Source organism: Typopeltis vanoorti, chromosome 13 (assembly GCF_054136105.1).
Source record: "Typopeltis vanoorti isolate ZY-2024b chromosome 13, IOZ_Tvanoo_1.0, whole genome shotgun sequence".
In the NCBI taxonomy this organism is placed as follows: domain Eukaryota; kingdom Metazoa; phylum Arthropoda; class Arachnida; order Uropygi; family Thelyphonidae; genus Typopeltis; species Typopeltis vanoorti.
The window spans coordinates 62,515,370-62,534,868 of NC_143561.1; the positions used below are offsets into that span (position 1 = coordinate 62,515,370).

Here is a 19,499-nt window from a genome sequence, read left to right on the forward strand (position 1 = left end):
CCAATGTTTAACTAGCTTAAGTAATCTTTCTACATAATGGAATAACACTCTTCTCTTATGCATTTTCACAATTATTATCCTTTTGTTTAATATATCCTAATTTTGTTCACATATATGTAATTTACACTCTTAGATGCAAGCAAAATTTCTATTATAGTGTCTTTTGCTTGTTAAATTATGAAAGAATAAATTCTCTTAGGAATTTTATCAATCGCAATTTAACAACACCTCCAGGGTGTACAAAGACTCGTCGAGGAAGAGCTTAGTGTACAACTCTGTCTCCACCACTGCATTCACCAACTACAATGAACCGCATCTACACTAATGGCATCTACTGGCCACCACTTACTCAGATTTGGCTCCCTCTGACGTTTATCTTTTCCCAAAACTAAAATCTTCCTCGCTGGTTACCTTTTTTCTTTGAATCAAGAGGTGACTGCAGCTGTAGAGGAGTATTTTGCAGATCTTACTGAGAACCACTACAGGGATGGGATAATGGTGCTGGAGCATCACTGGAATAAATGTACTAGTCTTAAGGGAGATTATGTTGAAAAATAAAAATAATTTTAAAATTATAAATTCGTTTTTTCATTGCTAGGTCAAGAACATTTCAGACCACCCTCATAGTTACAATTTTTTTTCCCTGATGATGACCATATTATGTTGGATGAAAAATATCAGTTCAAAATAAAATTCTATTTTTTACAAATGTAAGCCATGTAAAATCTATAAATAAACAATGATGACTGTATAAATAAAATAAAAAAAATTCTGGTATATTTGAAACAAGGCTCTCCCTTGGTTCTGAAGTTGTTTTGAACAACGTTTGATCCTGCACTGCTGTTCAAACATGCCAACTGCTGGAACTTCAGTGCTGGGTAATTTTCCAACATTCACCCTGTACTCCTCATCTTGTATCCAGTTTTTTTCTCCACTTGAAGAGATTTTTTAGCAGTTCAACAATTTAACACTGAAGATGGCTGTGAAGGGCTGGGTCAGAACACTGGTGGTAGCACACTTGCATCTTTCTATATGATTTTTCTATTATTTTCATTTTTAGATCCAATCATTTATTATCTGTATTTTATTATTTCTTTTTTCTCTGATTTGTGTGTTCCTAATTTTGTTTAATAATGCTATACATTGAGGTTTTTCTAAATGTTTTCATCTCAATAGTTTCATTAGTCTAGTTTTTGTAGTTTCTATATGTGTTTCCACTACACATATTAGTACTTAACAACACCTTTATCAATTCTTACTTTTATTTGTTTACTTATGCTCTTAGTCTTAAAGATTGTCTTTAGACATTAGATATTTCTATTAGCTTTTATTGCTTGTTTTTGTACTTCAAACAAGATGATGTCATAACTATTTAGTTCCATTCCTAAATCTCTCTCTGTGTATTAGAGAGACTGAGACTAAGAGTTTGAGTCAGAACACCAGAATGAAGCTTATTTTATTATTATTATTAAATTATTATTATTATTAAACAAGACCTCATGGAGTCAAAGACTCATCTAGGAGGTCCTTTTATCTCACACACATCTCATCATACCGCGTCTTAAACATATTCAAACTCCTTGCAGACACAACACTCTCAGGCAAGGCATTCCAATCACTCACAACTCTGCACGAAAAAAACCTGCCTCGCACTCCCCTACTCACACCCTCTTTATACAATTTCCAGGGATGACCTCTGGTTCTCCCCTGATCTCCCGCTATTCTCTGTAGAACTTCTCCATCATTGATCCTATAACAACCCCTTACCAACTTGTAGGTCTCTATCATATCTCCCCTCTTCCTTCTCTCCACTAGACTCTACAAATTACATCTTTTCAATCTTTCCTCATACTCGACATTCCAGAGGTCAGAAACTACCTTAGTCAGTCGCCTTTGGACCCTTTCCAACATCTCTTCATCTTTCTGAAAACCAGGTGACCAAATCTGGGCACAATAGTCCATGTGTGGCCTAATCAAAGCCTTATACAATGAAACAAGAATCTCCCTACTTCTACACGTCAGTGTCCTCCGCATCATTCCCAGAAGTCTTTGTGTTGTTTTCACAATTTTGGCGATGTGTCCCCTAAATTTTAGATCCTTATCCACTATCACCCCCAGATCTCTTATTTCCTCTACTTCCAACAATATATTCTCACCAAGCATAAATTCTGCATCCCATCTTTGTTTTCCAAATTTTAAAACCTTACATTTTGCAATATTGAGCTCGCATCCCCATTTGCTTGCCCAATCACTCAATTTATTCAAGTCTTCTTGCAAGGCCACAACATCTTCACTACTCTTTATGGTTCATCCCAACTTTGCATCATCTGCAAACAACTGAATATCTCCATCCAAATCTTCGCCAATATCATGAATATAGAAGTTAAATAGTAATGGCCCTAAAACAGATCCCTGAGGCACTCCACTAGTGACTTTCCTTTTCCTGAATATTGCACCCCCATACACAACTTGTTGATATCTATCAGATAGCCAATCTCCAATCCAATGCACTAATCTAATATCCAACCCCATCTGCTCTAGTTTGACTGTCAACTTATCATGAGGTACTCTATCAAAAGCTTTTGCGAAATCCAAGTATATTACTGTGTATCCTTCTATTCTGTCCAAGCAAGCAGTCACTTTATTGTAATAAGTAAGTAGATTACTAAAACATGACCTCCCTTTAGCAAATCCATGCTGTCCATCAAAGATTATACCATTGTTGTCAACCCAATTCTGGATCCTAGTTCTCACAAGCTTCTCCAACAACTTAACCACAACACCTGACACACAGATAGGCTTATAGTTTGATGCTTGAGTTCGATCACCTCCTTTATGAAGTGCTACAATCTTGCCCTCCTTCCACTCTTTAGGGACTTGACCAAGTGCAAGACTCGTATTAAAAAAATATGTCAAGGCTGGTGTCAACTCTCTGGCACATTCCTTCAGAATACGTGGTGATATATTATCAAGTCCCACAGCCTTATTTACATCTAGTTTACTCAACTCCCCAAACACCTCTTGCTCACTTATAGTCAGTCTCTCCTCCCCATCATCAACTGCTCTTAATCTCTCCATGAAGTCACATTCACAAGATTGAAAGATCTTTATGAACTGCTCATTAAATATCTCCACCACACATTCTGCAACAGCTGTCTTTATACCATTTCCTCCAATCAATGTTATCCTTCCATAATCATTCTTTCTTTTGCTGGCTACATATCGAAAGAACTCCCTAGGATTCTTTTTGGCTTCATTAGCTAACTGCTGTTCATACCTCTCTTTTTAACTACTCTCACCAACCAAGTCACCCTCCTTGCCTGGTCTTTGTAGACCTCATGAAATTGGTTACTTCCACTTCTCTTATGCTGCCTCCACAGTGCCCTTTTTCTCTGTATTGCATGCTTAATCTCTTTATTCATCCATCTCACACCTACCTTATTTAACCTTCTCACCCATGGTATACATTTAGACATTGCATCTACTAAATATTTTTTGAAAATCCCCCAAGCTGCATTGATCTCTTTTCCAGCTAACTCCTCATTCCATGCTACACCTGCAAGCTGTCTCCTGAGCTCTTCATAATCACTCCCCTTGTAGTTCCACATATATCCTTTTTTCACAGGGGTTCTTGCACTGCTGGCAACCACCCAAGTAATCACTTCATGATCACTTTCACCAATTGGTGGATGATTTGATACCTCATTGATAATTACATCCTCCGATGAGATGACCAAATCCAAGACCCTTAATCCTCGTGTGCCTTTTGTTACATACTGTCTGAGGTAGTTATCCCTCAAAAACTCAAGAAACTCATTTTCTTTACTTCCAGTTGCTATCTCTTCATTCCAGTCTATATTGCCATAATTAAAATCACCCATAATGATCACCCTTTTCTTATTTGCTTGGCTTATTTGACTATACATTTCACTATCACCACCACCCACATTACCAGGGCTATAACAACATCCCACCAAGTAATTGATTCTATTCACCTCTATCTCACACCATACTGCCTCAAAACCACTGGCTACATTTCCCTCTTGCATCTCTACCTTGTATGGACATAACTCTTTCTCTATCATCAGTAGCACTCCCCCTCCCTTTTTACCCCTTCTATCCTCACGAAACACATCATACCTTTCCATCTCTATTCCTGTCAGGATGTCATCCTCATCTAACCATGTCTCACTTATTCCTACAATCTCTGGGTGCACAGACGCAATTAGTGTAACCATTTCATCTGCCTTGTTTCTTATACTTCTAGCATTGGTATACAAACACAACAACTCATTTCTGGATCTACAGCTAGTTCCACTGATACCACTCACTCGATGTGATCTCTCCATGCTGGACTGGGGCCATTTCCCTTTCTGCTTCTTCATTTTAGAACCCTTTGCAATTCCATCTGTTTCCTTTTGATCCCTGATCATCCCATTACTTTCCTGCTTACACATGCTCTCAGCTCCTCTTGGAGGCTCAGGGTGGACAGGGATACACGCTGTGTATCCCTGTCCACCCTGAGCCTCCCCGTTTCCCTGCTCCTCTTGCACACCCATTCTCTCATTTTCTATACTCATACCACTCACTTCCCCATTCATTTCCACTTCTTCAATCTCTCCTGTCTTACTCTCCTGCTCTTCCACGTCACTCCCCCTCTCGATCTGATTCATTCTCTCTATTCACTTCTCCACTTTCCAGCAGCAGTCTCTCCAAGCGACTCACACCATAACCACTCAAATGGTCCATCGCTCCCATACAGCTCACTTTGTCCTTCAAACTCATTCCACACATTAAAAACTGTACTCCCATCTCCTCAAACATTTCAGCCAGAATATCATTCATAATCCTTGCTCTCAGCCTCATTTCACCACAATCATACCTAGGCAACACACTGACTACCCTTCCTGTCACACTATTCTCTTTTATCTTTCCAAGCAGTCTCCTGAAATTCATTTTCACATGCTCTTTGTTCTCTCTCAAATCATTTGTACCAATTAATACAATTAACTCTTTTGCTCCCGCCTCATATTCAATACAATTAACTCCCGCCTCATATTCAATGCCTCAATCACTCTACTCATTTTACTTCCTGGAAAACATACCTTGTGCATTTTATCCTCTAGCACACTTTTAATAATGGAGTCGCCATACAACGCCACTTGCTCATCTTTCGTTAACTCTTTCATGCCATCATGATTTATTTTAATAGTTTTGACCTGAATTCTCTTAATTTCATTCCGCATCCATTTCATTTCTTGCTTCATCCAATCCAATTCACCTTCCGAACATCGCGACACATTCTCTCTATCATTAAATCTTTCTAACTTTCTAACTCTCGACCCCCTCTTCTCACTTTCCCTCTCATTCATCCTTCTTTGTTTCCGTACTTTCGGTCCAACATACGTCCAACTTTCACTATCATTCTTCTCACTTTCACTCTCTCATATCTTTATTTGTTTCCGTACTTTCGCTATCATTCTTCTCACTTTTACTGTCATTCATCTTTCTTTGGTTCAGTACTTTCGTTCCAACATGCGTCCAACTTTCGCCATCATTCATTCTTTTTTCGCTATCATTCATTCTTTTGATTTTTTTTACTTGCGATTTCTGCATCACGCCATTTCTACTTTCATTTGTTCTCTCAATTTCGTTTCTTTCCGCCTCACTTTCATCCCTTTTAATCCGTTACGGTTGTCAAATCGGTCTTTTTCTTTTTTCCTGATTTTTTAACATTTTTTCGCTTGTCTTTCTCACCATCCTCCTCTTTCAAACGTGCACTCGCGACACAATCGGTATTAGCACTTTCTGTCATCAATTTCATATTCGCATTCATCAATTCCTCGTTCAGGTCACATTTCGCACACACACCCTTCTTCCATCCGCACTAAACATCCACAAATCATTTATGTAATCGAAGGAATACATTTTAATTGACAACATGTTTGTCCTAATTGTATAGAATTTTTTCAGGTGTAAACATATAAACTAGTAGACGACTAACATATGCAGTTATAGAAGAGACTGATGTTATTTTAAAATACAACGCTCCTTCGATTAATGCATCTTCGATTAGGGTGTCCTTTCTTTTTCTATACCCAAATGTAATTAATGCACCTCTAAAATTTGATTAGTGCACCTATATACATCTTAAAAATAAATGTTACGGATTTAAAAAATTTTCTAACTTGTACATTTCTTTATGGCTAACTATTTTAAAAATCACTCACCAGGATGAAATAATTTAGTTATCAATTTAAAACATTTTAGAAAGTTATTTTTTAAACAGCATACAGTACATGTACTACACTATTTTCATGTACACATGTTCCAAATTTACCACCAAAATTTATGTTGTCTGCTAGCTACATAGCATTTTGCTGATCATATCTCATGCCTCTTTGCAATTGTTTTCCTTACTTTTTAATTTTAAAGTATTTTCCTAACCTTTAATTATGAGTAAAAGAATTAGTGAACAAACAAGTGGAAGTGTGAGAAAGATTTGAAAAGTAATCTCATTGGAAGAAATAGTTGAAATAATAAAGAAAAGTAAATAAGGCGAGTCCAGAGCAAAGATAAGACAAGAACACAAAATGGGTGAATCAACTATAAGAGCAATTTTAAGAAAAGCTGCTGAATACAAAGAGAAAGGTAAGGCTGCTTGAAGTTCATCATGCATGCAGACCACTCGAAATCAAAGTACAGTATTATAATGATTGAAATAGAGAGACTTCTTTCTACAGGGATCGAAGATTGTAACCAAAAATGAATCCCACTAAGTATTGACCTTATTAAATCAAAAGTATTAAGTCTCTTTGTGACCTTGGAAGAAAGTGCTATAAATGATGGAAAAGAAGAATTCCATGCTAGTGGTGGGTGGTTTGAGCATTTCAAAAAGAGAAATAGCCTACATAATGTTCCAATCACAGGCAAAGCTGCAACTACAGATAAGGAGGTTGCTGCAAATTATCCAGAGATTTTGAAGAAAATTGTGGAAGAAAAGGGGGGGGGGACTATTGTGACCAACAAATATTTAATGTTGATGAAACTGGCCTTTTTTGGGAGCGAATGCCTTCCGGGACTTTTCTGGCCATATCAGAGAAATCTCAGCCTGGTTATAAAGTTGCATGGAATTACTGTTACCAATATGCAAGCCGTTTGGGAGCACATTCTTTCATATTGTGCAAATGATTTTAGAGGCTTTTCAAATGAAATGGATAATGTCGTTGAGGAAATTGCCAACATCCAGCGTGAAGTGTGTTTGACGAGATCGACAATGATAACACCCTATGATAACGAACAATTACTAATTGTTCAGAACATTGTGTGTGTTTATGCATTCACGTGTGTGGCTAATGAAGGAATTCAGAAATGTTGCAATGTTGTTTTAATACAGTGCTGTATTAATATGAATTTGGTCTCTGATGATGTTATAAAGAGAATATAGCTTTCATGTAGTTTTTTTTTTCCACTATAGGTCAGACCAGTAGAATAATGGTTTATCAAAGCATTCACTTTGGCATACTGTTTGAAATGTAATATAACTTATCTCTGAAGCCATTTGTATTCCATATGATACAAGTTAATGACATTTCAGCCTTAATCTGGAGGTTGAAACGTTGGGAAATTAAAGTAATTCTTCCTAACACAGTTGTCTCCATAATTTATCGAAATGAATGCTGATCACAATGTAACACTAAAGGAAAGCATTTACCCTATGTGGAAAAAAAGTGTCTGGATACCCCCATTCCACAACAAAAATGGAACATTCCAATAGATCACATGTGCCAGAATTCCTTTAAAACTGTGGGTGAGCTCCTCAGACAATCATACTATTATTATTATTCGTGACACCTCCAAGGAGTCAGAAGACTCATTGTGGGAGGATACCTATTGTACAACTCTCCATCTCCACCACTACGTCGAGCCTCTACTACCAATCATCTACATCAGCGTCATCTACTGCCCACCACCATAGCTAGTATTTTTTGTCTTAATTGAGTGTTCTGAAGGGCCGATTTGTCTGTATGCAGGATGAAAAATCCAAGTTTCCAGGAGAAAAAACCCTGCTACTGCCATATGAGATTGACTAACTCACCTTCAATTAAGAGTCCATATAAAGATTCCTCTCATCATGATGAGAATCGAACTCGAGCCTTTTCCAATCAAATGACGCAATGTACCATTGTTCTTCCAATTGCTCTACAGAGGCGCTTTAAAAGTAGTGGAGTCCAAGTTGCTCCTAGTTATTCACCAGCTAATATTATTATTACTTACATCTCCAGGGAGTCCAAGGACTCATAGAGGGAGGGCACCCACTCTACAGCTCTTCACCTCCACCATCCAACCTACCAACCACACGAACGCCATCTACTGCCCACCACTATTACTAGTATTTTTCACAGACAATCACAAACATCCATGCCCACGGCAGAATTTGAACCCACAGCCTTTTGGCTGGAGAGCGGATATGCAAACCACTCGGCCAACCAGGCCGGCAAATACAGTACTGTATATTGTCTACCTGTGAGAATGGCTATGTTTGTTGAGTTGACTGACTTCCATCAAGGTGTTATTATAGGGTGCCATATCAGCAATCTCTCCTTGCATATAATTGCAGAAAAATTGCAACTCCCCACAGTCAACTGTTCAATCTACAGTGTTAGTAAATGGAAATGTGATGGACTGAAGACTACCAAGAAATATTCAGGAAGGCCACATAAGTTGACGGAAAGGAATAAGAGAGCTCTGCAATGTGTCATCCGTGAGTGCAGTCATTCCTCTGCACAAATCATTATCAAGGAATTGCAGGATTGAACAGGGGTGAGTGTGTGCACAAAAACTGTTTGTTAGGAACTGTAAAAGTTCCTTGGAGGTGCTGCATACAAGCAAGCCATTAATAACTCATACAAATGTGAGTAAATGACTTGCTTAGTGGAACGAAAATCGTTGATGCCCTCCTAGTCTGGTGGAAATGAGTGGTATGGAATGACGAATCACACTACACTATTTTTAAATCTGATGGTCATTGTTGGGTGTCGCTTATGCCAGGTGAATGGTATCTGCCAGCATGTGCCATCCAAAACTCTTAAATTTGCTGGTGGCAATATCATGGTCTGGAGATGTTTCTCGTGGTATGAACTGAGACTGTTGGTGGTTCTGGATGGAAACATGAATGCCACAAAGTACCAGGACATTCTCAACAGTGCCGCACTGCCTATGCTCTACCAGTTTTATGGAGATGGGTCATTCTTATTTCAGCATGACAATGCGCTGTGCCATAAATAATAATTCTAATAATAATAAAAATAAAGCACTATCTATTTAGACGTGATAGGGGCTTACAGAATTTGGAGTGGCCGGCTGAAAGCCCTGACCTCAGTCCTATAGAGGCCCTTTGGAATGAACTTGAACATCAGATTTAGGTTAGAATGACATGTCAATTTCTGTGTCTGACCTGACCACTGCTTTACAGGAGGAATGGAAAAATACACCTGCCACTAGTTACTAGCATCTCATTGAAAGTGTGCCAAGGAGAGTGCGCAATGTAATTGTGGCCAAAGGTGGACCAACTCTTTATTGATTTTGCAATAAATGCAGTATTTTCTAAACAGTACTAGCATCCAGACACTTTTTTTACACAGTGTATGTTAGATTTGACTCATGTATCTGAAAGTTGGGTTATAAATAAAATAGTTGGTCAAAGATCAGAAGCTACATATATGAGAGTTCCAAGAAAAGTTAGGGGGCTTGAACAGATGATATCAATGCAGAATCATATTAAAAATGAAGATATTAGGAAGGACGTTTACATTGTTAGCATTCAGGAATTTGTGAGCTGAGCTGACCTTAGGTGATATTGTCACTTAAACAGAATGGGAGGGGAAAAGATTAGCAGGGAAATGATCTACAGGATAACCAAGATGTAGATGGATTGATACTGTTAGAAATGCCTTAGAAGACTGAAATATAAGAGTTGACAGTATTGCATTGCAGTACTGCATATAAGACTAATTGCAGCAAAATTGTCAGTAGGAATAATGTAAAATTTTCATTTAGTATCATCTTAGTATCCAGTACACATTCCCTTGAGGATATATCAGGAATTTGAAGATGATGCTTTAGTTAAAGCAGTATTTATTGATACTTTTCCCCCCTGTCCCTTGTTGACTTTCCTATTTTCTCATATTATTCTTAGAATTTTTTTTTAATGCTTTCTTATAAATCCATATCTACTGTTGTAACGTCTAGCTTCTCATTTATTATTATTATTATTATTATCTGAGACCTCCAGAAAGTCAAGGACTCATCGAGGGAGGCTGTAAATTACCCCACCCAGCTATCATACCTTCCCTTAAATTCATTTACATTAGATGTACTCACTACCCCCCTAAGGGCAAATTATTCCACCCACTCACTGCTCTCTGGGAAAAAAACCTAGCTCTTACCCCTTTCTTGATGGATGCCCACGTGTTCTCTCTGCGCCTTCCATATAATGAAAAATATCATCATTTGAAATGCTATAACACCCATTCAAATGTTTATAGACCTCTATCATATCACTCCTCTTTCTCCTGTTAACCAGAGTCTGTAATCCACATACTCGCAATCTGTCCTCATAATTTAAATCCCATAATCCGGATATTATCTTTGTAACTCTTCTTTGCACCCTTTCCACCAGCTTCTTTATCCCCTTGAAACCCGGGAGACCGAATCTGCGCACAGTAATCCAAGTGTGGTCTGATCAAAGCCTTATAAAGAGGCAAAATTACTTCCTTATCCTTACATGTCAAGATTTGCATCAGCATAGAAATTATCCTCTGAGTTCTATTTGCAACTTTTGCTATGTGACGTTTGAACTTTAAATTCTTATCCACTAATACACCAAGATCTCTTGCCTCTTCAGTTTTTTGTAGCATAACCCAGCTAATATAATATGCCACTGGATTTCTAATCACACCAAGGTGCATAACTTTACACTTGCTAATATTAAACTGATAGCCATTTTTGTTTGCCAGATTTCCAGTCTATTCAAATTATTTTGTAATTGCTGAATATCAGTAGCATCCCTAATTGTCCTGCCTATCTTCGCATCATTGGCACATCTGATGTTAGATCCTTCCTGATGTCATTAATGTATAGATTAAACAATAGTGGCCCAAGGACTGAACCCTGAGGTACACTACTGGTTACCTTAAATCTGGCAGATTCACACTTATTGTATACCACTTTTTGATATCTGTCTGTTAACCATCCCCTGATCCAAGTCAATAGATTTTGTTCCAATCCCATATTCTTCAGTTTACACAACAGCATATTGTGTGATATCCTATCAGATGCCTTAGAAAAATCTCACATTATCATAGTGTATCCATTTCCTTTATCCAACTCAGCCATAACATTGTTATTAAATTTGAGCAAATTGCTAAAACATGACCTTCCTTTAGTAAACCCATGCTGTTCCCTGCAGAGTATAGAATGATTGTCTACCCATTTCTGTATGTGAGTTCTTACTAACTTCTCTAAAATCTAAACTACCACACCAGAAATACTGATAGGTCAGTAGTTAGACACATCAGTTTTTGCACCACCCTTGTGCAATGGAACTATATTACATTCCATTCATTCCTGTGGTATCATTCCTGAGCTTGAGACTCAAGTTATACAAATGTGTGAAAGGCCTACCCAATTCAGCTGAACATTCCTTTAACAAACGGGCAGATATTCCATCTGTCCATATTGACAAATTCTTATGCAGGTTATGCAAAAGCTCTTCAATCTCATTTTCATGAACCTCTAACTCTTCATCCAACGTAGCAGTAGCACTGTGCACCATACTACATACACCTGGTTGATATATCTTAGCAAAGTGAGCACTGATTAACTGAACAATCTCCTTAGCTTCCGACACTCGTGTACCATCTGCATTCAATAAAGTTATTCGTCCACATTCATTCTTTCTTTTGCTTGCGGCATAATGATAAAATTCTTTTGAGTTGCCTTTAGCTTGCATGGCCGATTTCTTTTCATACTCCGTTTTAGCTTTTCTCACAATACTCGTTACTTTTCTGGCCTGAGTTTTATATATTTCATAACTCCTCTCACTCTTATTCTCATGATACTCTTTCCATATCATCTTCTTCTTCTTGTGGATTTCTATCTTAATAAGGCTGCACATCCATTTCACACCCAACCTATTTACTCTTCGAACACTAGGGATACATTCAGATACCGCCTCATTCAAGCACTTTTTCAAAGATTTCCATGCATTGCTGGCATTTTTTCCATTCAGTAACTGATACCATGGGACCAAAGATAATCTTCTAAGTTTATCATAATTTCCAGCTTTGTAATTCAGCATGTAGCCTGATTTAATCGGAGTTTCAATACAAGTAGATACTTCCCAAGAAAGAACAGCATGATCACTTTCACCAATTGGTGGTAAAATAGCCATATTCTTGACAGGGATCCCTTCTGACACTATGAGCAAATCCAACACTCTTTGACCTCGAGTTCCTTCTTTCACATGTTGCTTGAGAAAGTTATCCAGCAACAATTCAATAAATTCCTGTTCTTTCTGATCATGAGATTTCTCTTCTACCCAATCAATGTTTGGAAAATTAAAGTCACCCATAATGATAATTCGCTTGGTACCCATAAGGCTAAATTGGCAATGCATTTCTTCGTCCCCTACAATTGAGCTGCCAGGTCTGTAGCAACACCCCGACATATATTTCATTCTGTTAACCTCCACACCAAATAGACTCCAAGTCATCGCTGCATGGGACATTGTTACCATCATTGTTTTCTTGTATTTCTACCCTAACTGGACTTAAGTCATCTGATATCATTAGTAGCACTCCTCCTCATCTCCTATCTCTTCTGTCATTCCTAAAAATAGTATATCTGTTACACTCGATCCCACTTACCACATCTGATTCTGATAGCCAGGTTTCACTAATGCCAACAATCTTAGGCTACATTGTATTCAATAAAGCAACAAACTCAACCTCTTTGTTTCTAGTGCTCCTGACATTTGTGTATAGACATAATAAATTATGACCTAGCCTTTTCTTATAATTAGATATGCAATGTATTTGGTCTTGTTCTAGGATTTCCTCTTTTCCCTCCCCAGACATACATAAAAGGTCCGAACCCAAAGCATATTTTCGGGTTCGGACCCTACTCCTACGCCACATACATGTTCAAAGGCATTTATATCCTTATCACGTTTGTAGACCATAGCTGAACTTTCACACACATTTTTGCCATTCCTCCCTTGATGTTCTAGTTTCTCTGACACTCTGCATTGTCTCATACCAAGAAGTAATTTCTCCAGGCTTCTGATGCCAAATGAATTCAAGTGCAGGCCTTCATTCTTATACAAATCTTTTCTGCCATCAAACACACCCCACACGTTTAAAAGCTCACATCCATATCTTCTACATAGCTTGCACGTGAAATCATTTGCTGTCATCGCCCTCCTTCTTAACTCAGTACTATCATAACTAGGTAGTAACCCTACAATTTTTACTCTCTCACATTTCTTTCTTGCTTCTTCCAACAGACCTTTCCTATCTTCTCTCGTACTATGTTTGTCACCACTTAAATTATTAGTACCAACCAGCACTACCATTTCTTTTACATTTCTTTTTTGATTTTCAATTATGTTTGTCATGTTTTTAATTTTCGCTCCCGGGAAACTAGAAGTGGTGACTCCCTCGGCAAGTGCAAATTTTAAAATTGAGTCACCATACCATATTACCTCTTTTTTCTTAGATAGATATTAACTGACTTATCTTGTTGTTATTAATATTTTGATTACCAAGTTCAGTATTTTCCTGCCTGTTCTTGTTCTCATCCTTTTTCTTATTCTATATGATAGACTATTGGTTGACTTGCACTTCATTTTCTATTAGGCAACCAGCAACCTTACCTGGATATGACCAGGTAAGGTTGCTGGTTGCCTAAGCATATCCACTGTTCAACCAATGTTGTAGATCTAGCCATGAATTCAAATCCCATCTTAGGTATGGATTTTGTGAATGTCTAGGTGGTAGGTGAATTTTATCAGCCATGACACCATTACTCTGTTTATTGAAAAGTTCCTTGTTCATTCTGTAGATTAGAATTATCTAAATCTTAGCTCACTACTCACTGTATTACCAGCATTACTTGAGTTGATTGATTATAAAAAAAAATGTACTTAAAATACATTTTATTTTAAATAAGATGCAGATCAGAAAATTAATTTTGGGTGTTAATTTTCTATTCTAGTTATTTGATTCACATTCAAAGTTTGGATCTTTACCATCTGCTTTAAGAAAAGTAATGAAAGATACTTTTAAAAAGTTTAGTGAATATCAGCTTGGTAAGTTTTACTTCTTAGTTTGTCAAATTCTTAATGCAATATTAAAACAAAACAAACAGAAGATCACAATTCGGAATTATTTATTTTATTTTTCGACTTAAATTTTATGCTTTAATTATTATCTTAATCCTTGATGATCCATTTTTAGGAAGTCCACTAAATATCATTCATACAATGCATATCATACATATCTCATTAATTTCATTCACTGACAAAACTGTCACCACAGAAAACCATGCATTCACCACTCATTTAAGAAGAGGGTGATCTACCAGGATGGTCTTAAAAGTTCTCGGCCTAACAATGAAAAAACAAATTTATAATTTCAAAATTATTTTTATTTTTCAACATAATCTCCCTTAAGACTAATGCATTTATTCCAGCGATGCTCCAGTGCCATTATCCCATCCCTGTAGTGGTTCTCAGTAAGATCTGCAAAGTATCCCTCTACAACTGTAATCACCTGTTGATTCGAAAAAAAAATGCTGACCAGTGTTGTGACCCTCTAGCTTGGTCTGATAGGTCTCTTATCTGTCTAATTGTTATTTTCTAAAGGTAACCGACATTAATTTCTTGGGGAGTCTTGTTGTATCTCAACTAATATTTTTACTCCATCCTTATAGCTAGCATTAAGATAAGTTGCAGTCACTACTTATTCAAGTGGAATTGTGCCTAACAGACATTAGTAGAAAGTACATCATATTATCTTTATTATTCTACAGGTTCTCATTAATCAGTTCATTCCCTTATCAACATAGAGAATATTTATTTTTACCCTGCGCCACTCTATGTCTAGATGATATTAAATATAACTTCAAGGAATAATTAATTAATAAGCACAATAACACTCAACTTCCTTAAGCAAAGAATCCCCTAAATTTCTCCATAAGTTTCTCTTACACAGAAGTGGCTGTGGTTAATTAGTCACTCTCTTTACTTTTGGTTTTCCCACAAATATCCGATTAGTTTAATGAATGGTACAGTGAGGTGAAATCAGGAAAGCACATCAATTTACACAATATAAAAAAAAAAACATTTATTATTCTAAATTAACACGATACAAAATATTATCTATACCGAAAAAAAAATAACTCATTCAATTTACTTTCTCCTTAGATTAAGTTATACAATCACAATAATATTAGAATCAATTCTATTTCACCTCTCGATTCCGAGTTGCACATATGAAAAGACAATATGAAACTCCAATTCAATTTCCCAGCGCAATTATATGATTAGGATATAACTTCTACTTTACTCAGAAACTATAACGTTCTTTTTGCTTTACGTAAGAAGCCCTTATCATAAGACAAAACTTATTGTATACACTGCATACTTCATATATCTATTGTTCAATTTAAACTCAGCACGTTAATTTGAACATCTGCACTTAATATTTCTCAGGATATTCACATACATAGACTTCTTAATATTATACATATAATTCAGAACTAATATCCCACTAGCATAACATGTTTACAAGGAACAATCCTTTCTTAAATACCATTTTAAAACGAATTTTCTAGGAACATATTATACCTCAAGATTAGACACAATATCCCTTATGGAAAACATAATCTCTCATTTCCACGAGATAATTAATTTTTCATCTAATGTCCTATGGTTCTAGACACATTCTTTAGGAACAAATTGATGCTTCCATGACTGCAGGGATGTTCAGTCTGCAGTATCCTGCTAAGATGGAAAGCGGTATTACTTTAACCAATGTTGAGGGAGGGAGACCAAATCCCACCAGCTTTTCCGGAAGTTGAAGGGTCTTGATGTAGACTTCCTGGCATAGATTGCCCCAGAAGAACTTCAGGGGCTTCCTGTAAAGCTAGATTTCCTGATCCTCGCTGATGTTGGTGATTTTCAGGATGTGCTGAAGCGCAGGGCATATGATATTCTTGATGACATCCCTGGAGGAGAGTGACAGTTGTCCATTTTTCTAGTCCTTTGAGCTTCTCAATGGAGTTGTTGTTGATATGTTCAGTGTTGAGCACAGGCTGTTCAGCAAATGGGACCCCCAAGATGGTGAGGGGGGAGGAGGTCGGCAGTAGGGACGAGATCTGCAGGGATATTGTTCAGGTCCTAGACTCCATACGTCTTGTAGTCCTTGGAACAATGTCTGCCTTGGGACCCTGATGGACTGGGATCCCAAAAAGGGGAAGCTTGAAGCCTAAGAAATACTGCACAGGATGACTGCAGGGATGTTCAGTCTGCAGTATCCTGCTAAGATGGAAAGCGATATTACTTTAACCAATGTTGAGGGAGGGAAACCAAATCCCACCAGCTTTTCCGGAAGTTGAAGGGTCTTGATGTAGACTTCCTGGCATAGATTGCCCCAGAAGAACTTCAGGGGCTTCCTGTAAAGCTAGATTTCCTGATCCTCGCTGATGTTAGTGATTTTCAGGATGTGCTGAAGCGCAGGGCATATGATATTCTTGATGACATCCCTGGAGGAGAGTGACAGTTGTCCATTTTTCTAGTCCTTTGAGCTTCTCAATGGAGTCGTTGTTGATATGTTCAGTGTTGAGCACAGGCTGTTCAGCAAATGGGACCCCCAAGATGGTGAGGGGGGAGGAGGTCGGCAGTAGCGACGAGACCTGCAGGGATGTTGTTCAGGTCCTAGACTCCATACGTCTTGATCTTAGTTTTGTCGGGGTTTGATGTTAACCCTGATACTTTGAACTTCTCTAGGATATTATAGAAGTTCAGTATGGAGTCGTTGTCCGTGAGCGTACCCACCACGTCATCCACATAAGCAATTACCTTGGAATCATCCATGGTGAGAGGGAGTCGAATCCCTCTAACGGCACGAGAGCTGTTGACAGCCTGTAAGAGCAGCTCAAGGGCTAGTGCAAAGAGCAGCGGACTAATGGGACACCCTTGTGTGACCCCTTTCTGGATGGTAATGGGGTCAGATAGGTGTCCATTAATGAGGAGATGAGTGGAGCTGTTGTAGCCTCCTCTGATGATGTTAAAGAGTCTACTGCTGATTCCAACTTTCTCCAAGATGTTAAAGAGAAAGGAGTGCCGGACGATGTCGAACGCTCGGTTGAGATCAATAGTCAGCAATGCCATGGAGTACTTTTTGATGTTAACCAAACGTAGCAGTTCTATGATGAAGATGAGATTGAACTTCATCGATTGACCAGGAACACCATACACTTTTGTACTTTTGATGACGAACCTCATCCTGATCTTCAGTCTGTTGTTGAGAACACGGGTGAGGATCTTATAGTTTGTGTTCGACAGACTGATGGGACGCCAGTTCTTGATGTTTGAAGGGTCTCTGTTGGTCTTCGGGATGAACATGGTATGGCATTCCAGAAATTCCCGTGACATGTTTCCGGTGGTAAGGAAGATGTTGAAGATCCCCATGAGAATGGGGAGGATGTGATCCCAGGCTTCTTGGTAGAGTACTGTGCTTAATCCGTCTGGCCCAGATGCTTTCTTTGTACGACATTACTTGAAGGCTGATGTTATTTCGGCTGCTGTAATCGGTTCATCCAATTCCTGCTTGGATGTGCACAGGGAAAGGGTCAATGTTCCAACAGGAGTAATCCTAGGGGGGGCACTGTTGTCTTGATAGAGTTGACTGTAGTACCCCCAGAAGGTGTTCATGTTGTTGGGTGTTGTGGTGTAATTACACCCACCTTCAGTGATGGTAGTAATGGTTCACTCCTGCCGGAAGTTGACATAATGCCTGTTGTAAAGCACGGCCGATTGTCTGTCTTCCGAGCGGAGGTGGAGACAGATCTTGGTGTTTTTTTTCTTTCACCTGCTTCTGTTTCTCCATTTCAATGTCGAGATTAATGTCACGGATGGCATTGTGATATGGAAAGCCTTGGCATTGGCTGGCCACGAACTAGCTTCTCTCCTTGTAGAGGTCATGGAGCCGAGCTCTTCTGAGGAAGGCACGTTCCTGGCCCCATTTTATCATATTGTCTTTGATGTTAACTTTTAGTCGTGCCCATGTGTCCCAGTCCCAGCCAACGATGTTCCAGGTGGAGCACAGTTGGTTAAGCTTGGCCGAGAACAGGGACGGGAAGTCTGATGGTAACTTCCAGGGGGCTTGGATCAACTTCTACAACTTCTAATGGATGGTATGTGAGGACAACTAGTCTGTGGTCCGAGATGGTAGAATTAACTAGAATGTTCCTTATTGTCTCAACTCTGGAGACAAGGGATGGTGAAAAGTGGAAACGGTCGAGCTGTGTACCGATGCCTTGACCTATCCAAGTATAATCCCGACAGTAGGGGGTTATGAGCCCTCCAGATGTCTGTCAGCTGGAGATTTCTGAGGTGTATTTCCAGATCCCTGTAACCAGCTGTACCTATGTTTGGGTTTCCCCCTATTTTATCGTAGGCCAGGTCCGCCACGCAGTTGAAGTCCCCCATCAGGATGACATGATGGGCGCCATACAGGTAGTTGTGGAGTGACTGGAAGAATCTTGACCTAGATGTTGGGCCTACCGGGGCATAGATGTTGATGAACCTTGTGGTATAGCCCCGGTACTTCCAGTCTATGGCAAGAACTCTCCCTCGGGGGCTAGCATAAGTACCCCGACCCCGGCGCTATTCCTTGTGCCGAAACTCCAAAAAGATGTGATGGGTACTTATGGCTCAGTTCTTGCATGTCCCGGTAGTGGAAAAAGTGAGTCTCTTGCAGGAACAAGAGCTGGATGTTGAAAGCTAGCATAAGCTTTCACACCTCCTCTTGTTTTGGTGGTGAATGGAGCCCTCTGATGTTAAGAGAGGCAACACAGAAGGGGGGGGTGGCATTACAATGTTTTAGGTTGTTAAACCCGGCCTAGATCTTTGAGTCGTAGTTGTTTTACGTATTTTGCGAGTGACTCAATCTGTAGGGGGGGTGGGAGGTAGAATATCTACCGCCCTGCAAACCGGATTCCAGTTTTGTGCACGAGTTTGAGAGAACCTCGAACTCGTGGTGAATGGTCTTGATCTTAAAACTGATGATCTTGTTGGCTTTAGCTTTAAAGTCATAGAGATTAAACTGGGAGCCGGTAAGTTTTTTGATTTTTGAATTGACACTTTCTTTATGTTTCCACAAGGGGAAACATAAAGGGGTTTCCACCTCCATTTTGGACTCGGATGTTGAGTC

General features: G+C 38.8%; 1 protein-coding gene across 1 annotated transcript in view; it reads left to right on the forward strand.

Annotated features, from left to right (window-relative positions):
• Positions 1 to 19,499, forward strand: part of LOC150100219 (telomerase protein component 1-like) — a 1,179,105-nt gene that overhangs the window by 126,706 nt on the left and 1,032,900 nt on the right. Inside the window, exon 7 of the mRNA XM_090402391.1 lies at positions 14,278 to 14,371. Within this exon, the coding sequence (XP_090258517.1) occupies positions 14,278 to 14,371 (94 nt within the window). The remainder of the gene's footprint in view (positions 1 to 14,277; positions 14,372 to 19,499) is intronic.